The sequence below is a fragment of the Lasioglossum baleicum genome, chromosome 12 (assembly GCF_051020765.1).
Source record: "Lasioglossum baleicum chromosome 12, iyLasBale1, whole genome shotgun sequence".
Taxonomy (NCBI): domain Eukaryota; kingdom Metazoa; phylum Arthropoda; class Insecta; order Hymenoptera; family Halictidae; genus Lasioglossum; species Lasioglossum baleicum.
The window spans coordinates 12,144,118-12,159,964 of record NC_134940.1 but is presented as its reverse complement, the minus strand read 5'-3'; the positions used below and the strand labels follow the sequence as shown (position 1 = coordinate 12,159,964).

The 15,847-nt window shown below is 42.3% G+C and overlaps 1 protein-coding gene across 10 annotated transcripts in view; it reads left to right on the top strand.

Moving 5' to 3' along the window:
- The window catches only part of Mglur (metabotropic Glutamate Receptor), a 59,572-nt gene that overhangs the window by 39,533 nt on the left and 4,192 nt on the right, over positions 1 to 15,847 (top strand). For all 10 annotated transcript variants that reach the window (XM_076435961.1, XM_076435965.1, XM_076435971.1 and 7 more), the window contains 3 exons: positions 2,069 to 2,181; positions 5,087 to 5,743; positions 6,070 to 6,541. In XM_076435961.1, coding sequence (XP_076292076.1) covers positions 2,069 to 2,181; positions 5,087 to 5,743; positions 6,070 to 6,541 — 1,242 coding nt within the window. The remainder of the gene's footprint in view (positions 1 to 2,068; positions 2,182 to 5,086; positions 5,744 to 6,069; positions 6,542 to 15,847) is intronic.

Genomic DNA, 15,847 nt, shown 5'->3' with positions numbered 1-15,847 from the left:
ATAAGATTCTATTTATACTCTGTCGTCGAAACTCGATCGATGGAAAGTATAATTTGCGTTACACCATTTCACTTGCACTTTCTTAAGAGGACGCGCCTAAAGCTGCCGCAAAAAGTCAAGGAAGCTTCAAAATGTTTCACTACGAAGTTCCATTTTATTCTGGAAGACATAAGAATTGTAGTGTTTAATGAAAAGATAATTAAAAATCCTTCTCCGCATTGATGCATTAAGCAAATTCAATTTTTCTTTAATTTATAAAAACGATTTCGTATTTCTATTTTACGGATTACCGCCTTGTTCAAACTGGGAGATTGTAGTCGTACTCGAGTTAATTAAAATGATTTTCCAGGTTGCTACATTAAGCTAACTTTGAATCCATGAGATCAATTCTCTTTCAGGCTCTGTTTGATTAGTGTAATCCTCAAGTACCGTTCCTACAGAAAAATTGTATTACTCGAGAAAAGTGAATTAAAAGCGTACCCCTACGCCGAGTAGACGAATTAAATTCCGCTCGAATCCTTCAGACCAGAGGGATCCCTTCTGTCTCGGTTATATCATAAAAATAATATCGCGCGCGGATTTACGGCATTGCCTCTATTTTTCATACGGGGAAAAATTGTGGCCGTCATCGCGACCGTGCGGAGCTTGAAGGAAACGCGCGCGGATCGTATCAGCTAACGCGATAAACGTCCATTCGACAAAGCCGTCCAAGTAAATCACGGCAGATAAGCCTATAAAAAATAAAAATCGAAAAAACCAAAAACCGAGGCGTATCGACTCGACGTTGAAACTACGACGAACGGGGGGGGGGGAAATCAGGAGAGAAAAAATCCGCGAGGAAAAAAGAGGCCGTGGCGAAAAGGTATTCTCGGGCCGGCTAAATCGAGAGTGATCGAGGGAGAACGGCTTCGTCGATCCCGCGGGCTGGCGTTGATCCGCGGATATTGCGACGGGACGGGCCGGGATCGTATTAACAACAAAGTAGAGTGTAATTTGCGTTCCCGGTCGAATTATTTCGCGAGCCCGGAGGTTCGCGGCCCCGAGACACAATCGCGTGTCAATTACGCGGCCCGGAAGAGCGATAATTAAAAACTATATTGCCGGGATGATATGGTTCGGCCTCGCAGGATATGTATATTAAAATCCGGACGAGCGATAAGCAAACGAAAGCGCATAAATCCACCGTGTAAATTTAACGAATGGCGCTTTTTTTCTCACCCGCCCCCGCCGCCGAGAACAATGCCGCCCGAACACTGTAATTGAATTGTCCGAGGGGGCGAGGACTACGGATTTGAAAGCGGCGCAAAACATTATTACAATAAAGCCAGCTCGAATGTTCGAATGGATAAAGCCGTTGCAACACGGCCCGTAACGGCGAAGAAACAATTGAGAACCTCATTATCGTTTCTTCGGACCGCGCGGCTACGTTAATTGAGGACGTCGTTTGAGCCATTAGAAGATCGTTAGTGCGGCAATTTTACGGGAAAGAGATGTGGGAAGTGCGTGATCGGTAACCCTGAATCGTTGCTAGACGATTGGGAACGTTTTACACCACCCACTGAGCTTCTCTAGCTCCGCCCCTCGGGTCTTATTAGCTCCAACCTACACGACGCTTTCCAAAAAGATAAAATTTAAGTTCGTTTGTTGAAGTTTCAGACCAGTCATTGCATACTGGAAATCATAAATAGTTTCAGTTGAAAATGATCCTCTCACTGATTCTCGTTGATGCTCTCTACTAGCTGCCTCTAGGTCCTCCTACCATTTTCCCTAGCTTCTCCGTAACTCCTTCCACAAAGTTCAAGATGTTGTAACAACAGGAGACTTACTTTTACTTTGAGTACGGTGTCAACCAACGACTATCTCTATTGACTCTCGTTGGCTCCACCCATCGAACCTCTCAGACTCCACCTACTTTCCTCGTGGCTCCTCCCACAAAATTCAGCCTGAATACAACAGACATTTCTAACGCAATTTCCTCGGTGAAATGATGATTCTATTTGATCAGTATAGTTCAAAGCACGGCTAACGAGTTAACTCTAGAAACAAGCGTTGATAATTGCTTTTTCAGATGACGCCGGCAGCGAGGTGAAGTTCGACGAGCACGGGGACGGCCTGCCGCGTTACGAGATCCTCAACTTCCGGAAATCGGAGCACAACGGGTCCAACGGATACCACTATCGGGCAAGTGAATCTACTTTCTGGGACTTTTTCCACAACGGTTAATTAGAAACCAGGGCGCTCGTCGTCGTGGCTCTAGCCGCAGAAACTTTTGCCAACGGGTGAACCGCTTTCGGCAGTTTTACGGCCGTTCGGCCCGGAATAATATCGAGACTGAAGTTTCCATTATTGGGTTCGACGAGTTTCAACGGGCCAGAGATAATTATACCCGGGGACGATCCGAGGGTGCACGGAACCGTGTTTGCACCGCCAATCATTCGGCCGCTCCATACAAATTATTTTTCTGCTCTCTTTGACGAATTTCAATCCGACCGGCTCGACGAGATACATACGTCATTCCGGCCATTCATGCGTTCGATATCTCTCCTTCTGCTGTCCGCTGTTATCAGTAGCATGTCATCGCCATTACACGACCCCTAATTCGCGCAGCTTTTTAGTACAAGCCACCTGTTCGCGTCTTAGAATTTTACACCGAGTGTCACGGGTCGTAAGAGTTATTCTGGTTTTTTTAAAATATATAGCGCATGTCATTTTGGTTATTTTTACTTGAAAAATATCATTGATGTACCTCAAACACCAATGGATATACGCGCAAAATCTCAATGCAAAACGTTCGATAGTTTTTCGGAAAAAATTCATACTACATAGTCGTGTAAAAATGGCCTTGGAAACCAGAATATCCCCGTGAGCGTTGCCGGTACATACCACGTACGTTACGAAACGATAGTAGCTACTCTGCCGACCTAATAATCGGCCGATTCGATTAAGCACGTCTCTCGGCTCACGCATTAATTTATTTAACGTTCCACGCGATTATTGCCTCGGATCTCTCGATCCGATGGATCCGGTGCGGTTAATTTTCCGCGCCGGAGATAAATGAAAATCCTTTTTCCCTTTGTCCCCGGTAATCGTGCGTCCCCCTGTCGGCAGGCTCAAAGAAACGCTTAATACTTTATTTCCGATTCAATTCCGGCTCGATTCAATTTGCGCGGCCGGGCCTTTGAATTCTTGCTTTGCGAACGGCGCCGCTCACAGTAGTCTCAACTCGGAATTGCGAACTGCGAATTCTCTGGTGACCGACCGAAACAGCTTAAGTCGGAATTATTCGAAAGAGAAGTACGTTTCAAGCGAGGTGTAAGTTAAAAGTTGATGACCAGGCTGTGAATGCATTTAGAATAAAAATGTCTGAGCGAAATATGAAACTGTAGAAATGTTAGGAAAATTCAAAAGAATTTAGAGACTCGATGACTTTCTTCTGTTAAATTGTTTTGCGATTTCGTAAAGGAGGCTTCTTGCACTTAATGAAACATTTTATCTTTTAATTTTTTTCAAATTGTGGTTATGACGTGTGTCGTAAATCATCTTCCACGGGTGCATCAAAATACGCATGCATTAATGTAAAATGTTATATTTGTTTTGCACGAACGCGCATCAGATATATGTCAAAAGCTATTTACTTTTGGATTGGCTTCGTTTATTTCGTTTCCCGGTGTAAATTATGCTCTCGAACCGGTAAATCGTTGTCGAGGAGGACCGCGCGGCGCGGCGGGTCGCGTCGTTTCGCGTAATTTCGATCAGCAAGCGATTTCCCAGCGAGCATGAAACAGCGCGTCAGTCCCCGGTCTCGTCCGTGAGCCCGGTTAACGATTGTTTTTAGATAAAAATCGTAAATCAATGGCGTCGCTCGCGTTTCCGACGATAAAGTAGCCCCGACGCGGCGCGGACATAAATTGCAACGTGACCTTCGCCGCGTCCGCCCACCCTCTCGCGCAACTTACCGGATGAAATACGACATTTCTCATTTTCACGGAACCAGGTAACTTTAAATCGTCAAAAAGCGCCGGTTTTATTGCGCCCGTTGCGTCGGCCATTAATAAAATAGAACCGCCGGAGAACAGAGGCGGAAACAAAGAAACGAGCTGCTTCTCTGTACCTATTTCGTGACGTGGCTGGCTTCATGTTTCAACAGAAAAACAGTTCTCTCGAAACTCGAGGCCGATGCTCGAAAATTAATGGAACGATGATAAGCCGGGGCTCGAGGGAAATCGCGACGATATCCGCGCGAATCGGCGCCGGCCGTTTCGGAATTACCCGGTCTCCCATCTCGCCTGGGAAAAAAATTGACAAATTGCAAGTGCTTTCGAAGTCAAGCAAACAATCCGATTTTCTCACGCTCGGTGCGAGAGCCTCTCCAGCTTTATAAGTGGTTCTCGTTCGAAAAAACAATTCCCTGGTAGCAGGGAGCGCGGACGTGTAGCTGACATCGAGTGCCACCTGAAGTCACAGTTTTGTAGCGCGTTTCAACTAGCCCCATCTTGACACCTAGCCAATCGAAAGTGGACTAAAATTACCATTTCGATCGATACCCCCATCGAAATAACGATTAGGCCCGCTCGCTCGAGGACGACAGTCCATCGAAACATTGTTAGAGACTCATAAGAGACCCCAAACATGCATTCGCCTGTACACTCCGCCCAAAGCCTACAAACTCCGCCCACTGCCAATTTACTTCGCCCATTATTCATTCGCCTAGCTCGTTGTTTAAATGCCCCGCCTACTTCTATTTACTTAGTCCATTACTTACTTCATTCGTTGCTTATTTGCCCTGTCCCTTGCTCATTTACGCCGCCCATTACTTATTTACACGGCCTATTATTCATTCGCCCCGCCCCTTGCTTAAGAGCTCCGACAACTATCCATTTGCTCCATCAATTGCATACTCGTATTAATCGTGCCTACTATTTATTTACCCCGCGCACTGTCTATTTGCTCCGCCTGTCGTTCACTCGCCCCACCCATTATCCATTTGCCACGCCCTAATTTTCCTCGAATATTCGATGCTTCTTATATTGCCGAAGACTGAGCGAACGATGTAGAACAGCATGACGAGTTCCGAACATTTATTCAGGTGGTGGGCAAATGGTTCAACTCGCTAGACATGAGTACAGAGGAGCTGGTGTGGGCTCGTGGGACGAAGGACATACCGATATCCGCGTGCTCGTTGCCCTGCGAGCCAGGTATGATAAAGAAGCAACAGGGTGACACTTGTTGCTGGGTGTGCGACCAGTGCGAGGAGTACGAGTACGTCTTCAACGAGTACACCTGCGCGGACTGCGGCCCGGGCCGGTGGCCACACGACGACAAGAGGGGCTGTTACGAACTGCCGATCAACCATATCAGGTGGAACAGCGCGTTCGCAATCGTTCCCGCGGTGATCTCGTGCTTGGGAATCACGATGACGTTGGCGGTCGGCTGTCTCTTGTTCCGCCACCGGGACACGCCCCTCGTGAAAGCGTCGGGACGTGAGCTGACGATCATTCTGCTGGTCGGAGTGCTCGTCTGCTACGTGAACACGTTCCTGTTGCTGTTGACCCCTACCACGGTCACCTGTATCCTCCAGAGGTTCGGGGTGAGCGTTAGTTTCAGCGCTGTCTACGGAGCATTACTTACCAAGACCAATAGGATCGCGAGGATCTTCGACTCGGCCTCTAGATCCGCGATCAGGCCCAGGTACATCAGTCCAACCTCCCAGGTTTGCATCGCTGCCGCACTGATCGCTTTACAGGTGAGCAGAATTCGTGGACGGGATTATTTAATAGGAGTGGTCAATGAGGATCAATGGGCGGGGCTAGAGGAACGCGTGGGAGGAGTCTAGAACTGGTAGGAACGAATTTGAACAAGTTCCTAAGTTGAATACAAGTTGACATTCATAGCAAAAATTGAAGGGAGTTGGTGGGTTGAATCAATGTAAGTTCGTGGGTGGGGCCAAGAAAACGTGGGAAGAGCCTAGAATTAGAAGGAGTGGTAATCGAAAGAGTGGCTAGGAAAGGATAATCTACAATTAGAAACCATGACCATTTATCTGAACCAGTCCGTTTGAAATTGTTGCAGTTCGTGTTGACGTTGGTCTGGATGATCATCGAGCCTCCGGGAACCAGGTTCTCGTACCCGACCCGCAAGCAGGTGATCCTGAAATGCAACATCCAGGACATGAGCTTCCTGTTCTCGCAGCTGTATAACGCACTGCTGATCGTCGTGTCGACGATATACGCGGTGAAGACGCGCAAGATCCCGGAGAACTTCAACGAGAGCAAGTTCATCGGGTTCACGATGTACACGACGTGCATCATCTGGTTGGCGTTCGTGCCGATCTACTTTGGCACCGGTAACGCCCACGAGACACAGGTCACCACCCTCTGCGTGGCGATCAGTCTGAGCGCCTCCGTGACCTTGGCCTGCCTATACTCGCCGAAGGTCTACATCATCATGTTCCAGCCGGACAAGAACATCCGGCGGAAGGTGACCATGGGCGACAAGTTCAAGAAACAGGGCAGCAGCGTCGGCACTTCGTCCATCACCAAGTGTGAGTAATGAAGCCCCGTAGAACCGATCGATTCTCTCTTACATAATTGTAGATTTATGTAACAATTCTGGGAAGGGCAGCTATCCAGGGTTGATGAATACAAGGAGTTTCAACATCAAAGAGACTCGGGTTTATTTAACAGAAAAGAGTGAAGAGTGACTCTTCTCGAACTTGTCGTCGGTCTAAAATGAAAATGGGGACAAGGGAGACGTTTTAAATAATAAAATGAGGGAACTGAAGACGTTATAGTACACCGTTTTTTATTCTCCTTCATGGTTCAGTGCTGAAAACTCGAGGTCTTCGGACAAGTCGAGAGAACGTGACGAAAGGAATTCGAGACCGGGATTCTTTCGTCAGAGACTCGATCGCTTTCGGGCCGAAATAATGAACAGGAGAATAAGAAATGAAGGCAATTAGTATCGAGTACCCGAGATCCTCGAGGCTTTTGTCTCCCGGGGACCGGGCGTATTTTAATGATATCGGGGAACGAGGGTAACGGAACGGCAAAACAAATAACAAGCACCCCCGGGGGAGGGGGCCACAAGAATTCGGAATTCCTACTATTCGGGGGATCCCTACGCTTTTGTTCTACTCCGCCCCGAAATGGCTCCCAATTATTGCGCTGCCGCGCAGATAAGGCTGGAACCTATTTCGCTGCACGGCCGCATTCGACAATGATGTCGCGCGCCGGTACACGTCAATTACACAAACTCTGACAGTCGATCAATCACAATCTGCCACGGTAATTAATGAATTACAATGTTGTCAATCCGTTCACTGACGTCAACGCGTTGTTGCTCCGACGTCCGTATTTCAACAATTTTTCATTTCGTCAATTGGATCATGATTTTCCGTTTTTGATCGCATGTTCGCCCGACTTCCTCAAAGTACCATATTTTATGTCGCACATACGATTTTATGTATACATATGTACAATTAGGAGCATAACTGATCGCACACACTTTAAATCAGAATAACTTTTTTATGAATGGACCAAACGACTTCAATTTCTCTGTAAGGCTCGAAGAATTAGTTGAGTATATGACGTCTAAAAAATATGTTGAAAAAATGCATTTGGTCCGCGTTGTGAAAAACAATAATAAAAATTGATTTTTACGACTTTTTTAGCTGGGCCAATAACGAAAATTTAAAAAATGTGTTTTGTCAACTGGTATAAATTATATACGCTCTGAAAATTTCATTGAAATTGGTTAATTGGTTCACGAGTTATAAACGATTAAAAGTGGTAAAAATTGCAATTTTTCAAGATTTCAAACCTTTTTACCAATTTCGATCGTTCATAACTCGAAAACCAGTTAACCAATTTCAATGAAATTTTCAGAGCGTATATAATTTACACGAGTTGATCAAACACATCTTTTAAATTTTCGTTATTGGCCCAGCTAAAAAAGATGTAAAAATCAATTTTTACTATTTTTTTCACAATTCCGACCAAATGCATATTTTCAACATATTTTTTAGACGTCATTTGCTAATCTAATTTTCCTAGCATTGCAGAGAAATGGAAGTCGTTTGGTCCATTCATAAAAATGTTATTCTGATTTAAAGTGTGCGTGATCAGTTATGCTCTTAACTGTATTGTATAACATACAGTAAGCCACGAAAGTATTTGAACGCACTTTAAAACAGTATAACTTTTTATAATTGTACCAAACGATCTGATGTTTTGTAAGCAATTAGAAGCATTGGTTTACTAAATGACCTGCAAAAAAGATTTTCAAAAAATTGCAATTTACAAGGATGTATGCAAAAATAAATAAAGCAATTTCTAAAACTTTTTTGTTTGGGCCTTTTATGGAAATTTAAAATATATGCTCTGTAGATCTATGTTAGTTATACACATGCTGAAAATTTCATCAAAATCGATTAACATACCCAACAGCTACAAGTGGTTAAATGTGGTGAAAATCATAGCTTTTCGCGACTTTTGGTCAGTTTCTGCTTAAAATCCACAGATTCTTACATCTTTCGATGCGTGTCGTTTTTATTTTCTGCGTCAACCGATTTCGATGAAGTTTTCAGCATGTTAAATTTTCATTACGGGCTCTAATAAAATAGTTATAAATGGTGCCTCTATTACTTTCTCATGTAATTCTTAGCAATTGCAATTTTTTCAAAATCTTTTTTGCATGTCATTTGGTAAATCAATTCTTCTAATTGCTCAAAAAACGTCTGGTCGTTTGGTCCGATCAATAGAAAGTTATAAAACTGTTCTGAAGTGCGTTCAAATACTTTCGTGGTGCACTGTATATTTTTCACGTCGTCGTTATAATCGTTATAATTTGTTTGGAAGATTGACTTGCACTATATGAAGTCTGACGACTACAGTATTATTGTGGTGGACGTATACAATTGTATTGACGTAAACAAATCACGAATCAAATCGTAGATCGGAAGTGAACCGATTTATTACCCGGAGCTTCTGGAGCAGTTTCGATAAAATCTTGTCGCGGGATATTCTAATAGAGAAGTATATTATTAATTGATTCGGAGACTGTTTCGGAGCCGATTCACCTCGAAAGTTTTGTTTTCCCGTTGTTCCGCCGCTAATGACGTACAAATCGGTGGCCGACAAAAGAAAGACCACTGCGGGGAAAAGTGGGACCGCGAGAGATACAAGGCGTTGGCAGCGAGCCGAGTTCACCGGGCGTGTTTCGCTGCTAGATAATTTGCGATCGAGTCAGCGTATTCCCGGCATTATTAGGCTTGATCGTGACGAGCTGATTCGAACCTGCAGTCGCCGACCAGCCCCGGAGGTTCGACGGGTAATCCAGTTTCGCGCGAGGAACTACCCTCGAGGCAATCGCCAAAAATAATTCTCCATTTTGCAGGGAATTTTGTAACGATCGGATAAGGTTCTGGTGTTTCTGTTTGTGGATTCGCCATGGGAACTGTTGAATATTGTACTGGGTTCTTTCGAGTTTCATTAATTACGTTTAAATATTTGAGGGATGGTACAGTTTGGAGCTATAAACTGCCCTTAACCTCTTGAACTACATTCTTCTCTCGAAGTATTCGTACACCTTTTAAAAACTAATAACCTTTTTATAATTGTACCGAACGACCTGATTTTTTATAATCAAGTAGAAGCATTGGTTTACGAAATGATATGCAAAAAATATTTTCCAAAAATTGCAATTTAGAAGGTTGCATGCAAAAATAAAAAAAGCATTTTTTAAAACATTTTTATTTGCGCCCTTAATGAAAATTTAAAATATATGTTTTGTAGATCTATTTATGTTAGTTATACACATGCATAGGCCACGGAGAAGATTTTCGCAAAGGAAAAAGTTACTTAAAATGACCTCAGGAATTCTTGCAAGGAAGTACAACATTTTTAGGACAGCTTGTATATATTGACAACAATAGAATTCTATTTCGATTTAAAGGAAATTAATAACACACATGTATGTATATTCCATTCGAAATGTTCATCACAAGTATTTGCAAGGGTTTAAAACAACAACTAAAGACAGCTCTGTGCTTCGCAGAGGAAATTTGTTCTAGTGGCTCCGATACGAGAACGGTTGTTGATTAGTGTACCGTTCTCTGTTAAATACATTTGGTTAACGCGCCATGCTCGAGCTGACAGAATATTTTCCGGCGATAATACTTAATGCGGATTCGATTGTTGGCAGACGCATCAGCCCCCGTCCGATTTCCGTATGGAAATCGACCGTCCCCATCCCCGTTACCACTGTCTATTGTAATTACGGGGCTAGTTACACAGTCTGCCGGCGTGCAATCACCGGGGATTACGGCCCGGAACGATAATGCCCGGAATTGTTCTTGCCTGCGACGAATTATTAAGTTGATTCTTGGCCTGCTCTTCTACGGCACGATCTGTCAACCTTTTTGAACGACTTTTGTTAAAATCTGCATCGCTCGGTGTTGGCTACCATCGAATTTCCGCACGAAAATTTGTTGCGCCATCCTTGAAAATTAAATCGATTTATTGGTGAAATGAAATATAGTTATTTTTAATTATTTGTTTTTATGAAACCTTTGTTGGTATACTCGCGACATTTTTCTGAGTAAAACGATACCAAACACGACACAGATTAGATCGTATTTACTCGTTTGATGCAGGAAATAGTGAAACCTCTGTTATCCGAACTTGTCGTGGGAAATAGATAGTGTTTGGATAATGGTAGAATAGTACAGCTACAGTGTTAGATTACATCTTTACTGGTTTGTACAGTAAGCTGTATTGTATACTGATTGAATTAGATAGAACTGTTTACACGTTACATAATGGAGAATTCAAATATGTATCATAGTTTCGGATAATCGAGGTTTCATTCAAGCCTGTATTGAACAGGCAAATATGCTCGGAATTGTGTCATGTTGGGGCTCATTTCAATCAGGAAATTGTCGCGAACATGTTGGTCATCGTTTCACCGAATAAATAATCGACAAGAAAAAACTTCTGTCATTAAATTTGACTTCTAAAACCCTCGAGGAGTTAATTTCTTTTAAATCGAAATGGAATTCTATTTTTTTACCGTCGATACCTAGCCATTGATATCCAATACGATTTTAGTCGATGAAATACTTGTTATTCGATGACTTTTTTCTTTTTGGTTATGACAGTTATGGTCCCTGAAATAAATGATATTTCATGGAAGAGGGTTAAGAGCTGTGAATTGATGAAAGAAAAATTGTTATTCCAGCTGACGACGGTGGTCGGAGGCGTGCAAGGCCGAGCCACCCCCGAGTCGGAAGGGGTGAAAAATGTCGATTGTAATTAGCGTTAAGAGGTTCGATCGCGCTGTGTCTTCCCACTCGGTATTAATTGCGTGTTTCGGCTGCATAACGAACAGATAATTAGCACGTAGTTAATAACGATAATACAGTCCTCGGAGAGGAGCAAGATGGCCGACTGATCTCGATAGAATTCTCTCTCACTCGCTACGCGTTTGACAGGGTACGTAACGTTTATATTCGATAAACGGTCGGAGAAGAGACCGTCGAAATACATTCGATTGTTCCACAATGGCAGTGTTTACATTGAAACGCGACCCGAGCTGCAGTCCCAGTGCTTTCGACAAAAAAAACCTGTCCTCTGTTTTTCAATCTGCATTCTTCGGACGCCTATAACTACGTTTATTTTGCGAATTCGAACGAGTACTCTCGCACGCGTACTCTACACACCTGTCCCACGTTGGTCATATAAATTGCGGATATTTATGCAAAATGAAAGTATTCTACAGAAATCGTTGGAAGAAGGGATTCCACAAAAATTGATTTCATCCCTTAATAATTTCAATATATTGTAAACAATTATTTTATACATATAACATATTTTATATTAATTTACCCAGCTATAAAGATAAATTTATCCATAAACGCATGAAACTTCGCAGTCTACTAACCATACCATACATGATGAACACCATTTTTACCACGCTTATATTAGCTTGCCGAGCTGTCGTTGTTGTTGTATGCGTCAAATCTTGTAATCGAATTTTAAACCACTTCCCGATGAGCTAGAGACTTGAAACTTTAAACATAGCTCAGAACTGGATGAAAATGCAATATTAAAAAAACAAATCTTTTAAAGAAACTGTGCGTTCAGGAGAAAAAAAATTTTAATATTAACCGTCACACCTCGTCGCGCGACGCTCGGTAGTACGTCATTGCGTTCAGCGATCCCCACTCCGCGCGCCAGCGCTCCCTACTCCACTACGTGTTCCCACTCCGACTCATCCCCTCTTCACTGGCCCACTTCGCACCGAAGGAGCTCAGTGTAGTTGTGGTGTTCCGCTCATTCAATTCCATTTCGGACAATTTCGGACTCCATCAAGAGACGTCGTCTCTCGGAGTCATCCCCTCATTCTATCTCGCGTATATCCATATATGTATTCTGTTACCATACCTTACTATTTCATGAAAAGTAGAAAATAAAAAAATAGATAAAAAAACTTTTTAGAAACCACGCTTATATTAAAACGCACTAAAAAGGAGAAAATAATTTTTTTAGACATTAGTCACTATAAATAAAAACGTGGAGCGCCCACGAAGATTACGTCAATACAGTTTAGCGCTCCACGCTTTTATTTATAGTCACCACAATGTCTAAAAAAATGATTTTCTTCTTTTTATTCCTTTTTGATATAAGCGTGGTTTTTAAAAAGTTTTTTTTAAATATATTTTGTTTTTACTAAACTTGGAAATCAATTTTTACTGCAATCTATGAAGTAAACCAAATTTTAAGTCCTACAAGGTGTGAACATGTGACAAAAATTATCGTTACGATAAACTTTGTCCTTTCTTGCACTATTAGATCAATTGTCTCGATTCTGTGTGTGATTTTTATGTGCATTGGCGCGGCACAAGGGGTTAAAGAAAAAATCGATTTTTCGAGAATGTTAAAATCAGGTTACACCCTCGAACTTGTCCGAAGTCGAACGACACATGCACTACACGGCCGAACAAACGCGAAAGCAAACGTTCTCGGCGTTCTACCGCAAATAGAAACGAATCTATCCGCGGCAGCTAGGCCAGCCACTTCTGCCCATAAAAACGTCAATTGGCGTAGCACAATGGCGCGGATGGAGCGCACAACGCGCGGATAAACATCGAAATAGGAGAGACACGGAATAATACGTGACCGGCAGGACAATGTGTTCGAGCATTTATTGAAAATAAATCAGGGTGTGCCGGAGGAGGTATAGGCGCTGCGAGAATGCCATACCATGAACCGATATCGGTGGGATCATTGGGAAATAAAAGTTTCCCAGGTTCGAGAGTCCCGTCAATAATGCTACAGCCCATAATTCCTCCAATTTCCCCCCCACGGCCAACGGTTCCATCTCTCTCTACCTTTCTCTCTCCATCTCACTCTCTCTCTCTCTCTCTCTCTCTCTGTATCTTCAGCCGGTGCTCGCGAGGAATTCACGGAAATATGCAACACAGATAACTTCACAGGGGACTCTCCAATATCCGGATGCCAGATATTACGTGATATGAAATTTTCAGGGGACTTAACAGCGACGGTTAAAAACGCTCTCGGAACTGCCGATCGATCACGCCGACGACGCTCTGTCTCGACAGTCGAATCGCAATCCCGCGATTCCTTGCGACCACCACCGCTTCTCAAGGATAACAGACACTGAATTAGGCTACCGTTCCCGATAGACGCCGCAACAGCGTCGATAAAAGCTCTGATATTCGAGAAAACAGCTCCGTCGTGCTTGCAGCGACAATAACGCTGCCACGATCCAAACGCTCGTTTCCCTGGACAATAAAAATATAGAAATAATAGGCGTGACAATGGGATCTTGTCAAAAATAATACTGTAGACCTTCTCATAGCCTTCAAATACTTTTCTTCGACGCACTGTATATAAGTTTTAACTTAATGTTGACACGTCTCAAATGCTTATTTTCTATTTCAAATCAATAATTTAGAAATTAATCGAACATGTATATTATGTATGTTATTTAATATAGTACGAACTAGTATGTGTAGCACCAAAGATGACATAAAGTTTATAATAATGACGGAAAAAATTAACTAACTTTTTTATCGATTGCGGAAAGTATGTTGACAGCATTTAAAATTCGTAATTGAGTGTATCCTTAACAATAAAACGACATAATTAATATGAAGTGTGATACCCTTTGTTTCTTGTGACCTCTTCAAGTCTTCTAGGCACTTTCAAACAATTTATTTATAACATTTTCGTCAATACTATTCCAAGCACTCAGTTGTGCTTGGTTAAAAACTTCATATTGTTCCGAAATTTCTCACTTACACCTAAGTGATCCCACAGGTGACCAATTAAATTCAAATCGGGACTTTGAGGGGGCCATGGTAACACAATTGAATATCATTTTCACTGAAATATTCCGTCGCCAGTTTGCATTTATGTTTGGGATCGTTATCTTGCCGGAAGATATAATCACCGTGGATGTTCATTTCTATTATTGCATCTTGTAAATTCTGTTGCAAAATATAAAATATCCCGTCTATAAAATGCAAAATTCACCATGCTTTAATGTAGGCGTTATCATCGATGCTTTCTCCACACACACATACATATTTTGTTTAAAAACAAATCACCAGATTTCTGGAAGAAGGATATATAATATATATTTAGCGGCGAGTCAAAATTTGAACTTGATGTTGTAATAGAAGAAAATTAATTTTTTCTGCCATTATTATAAACTTTGTCATATTATTGGGTGCTACACATAGTTTGCACTATATTAAATAACATACATAATAGATATTTCCGATTAATTCCGAAATTATTGATATATGAAATAGAAAATATGCATTTTTGAGACGTGTCAACATACTTTCCGGCACGACTGTACAAAACATTTATTATGTATATGTATACATAAAATCTAGATGTACAATATAGTAGAATATGGTATAATAATGTTGACAACAATTGTGTTGACCCGTTAAGAGGCCACCGTAAAATCAAAAACAACGAACACGAACGGTCATCAACGAGAAATTACCAACGATTTTCCCGCCCTCGTTGCTGACTAATTATGTCTATTTCCGGGTGTTGTTCTTTCCAGCAACGATCCCCGGAGGATCACAGTGGCCACGGTATCAGTTACAATTAAAACTGTTTAAACTTTCGACGATCGTCCGAGAAGTTGTACAGTTTTGCGCTCAGCAGTGCTCGGTAACCGTGTTTGCTCTTCCGAAGTTCGAGCTCAAGTTCCGAACTAACAGTGGAAATTTTCATTTCCGCGCGCCGCGCGGCCCGCTCGGGAAACTTTAAACTGCCTTTTCCGAATGGCAGAATGTTCCGTTTCCGTCGCGCCTATCGCGGGAATAATCGTTTCCCGGGGTTCTGCCAATCGCCTGGCAGACGTTCCGCCAATTTTCACGTCGTTCCCCTAATTTCTCCTAACGTTGCCTGCCTCGCGAATTCTACGAACGATCGATCGTCGTCGATTTGTGTTACATTTCTCCTTACCTGTCGAACTGGAGTTAATCATTTCTTTGAAGCATCGCCATTCGACTGCGAACTTGATGCATTTATGATAATATTTTTATGATATTAATTTATGTACAATATAAATAAAACATAAACATATTTATAAAATTTCGAATTTCATTTCGGTTTAACCCCTTGCCGCACCTTTTCTTTTACAGTTACAGCGATCAGAACGTCTTTATGCACAAAAATGTCGTAGAGAGGAAAGGAAAATGTATACTTTTTGTATGGCTACATTTATTTTAATGCTTAAATATTGATCACAAACGAGTCAAATTTTATTTCATCTATAAAATGAAACGCGTAACATTCATATT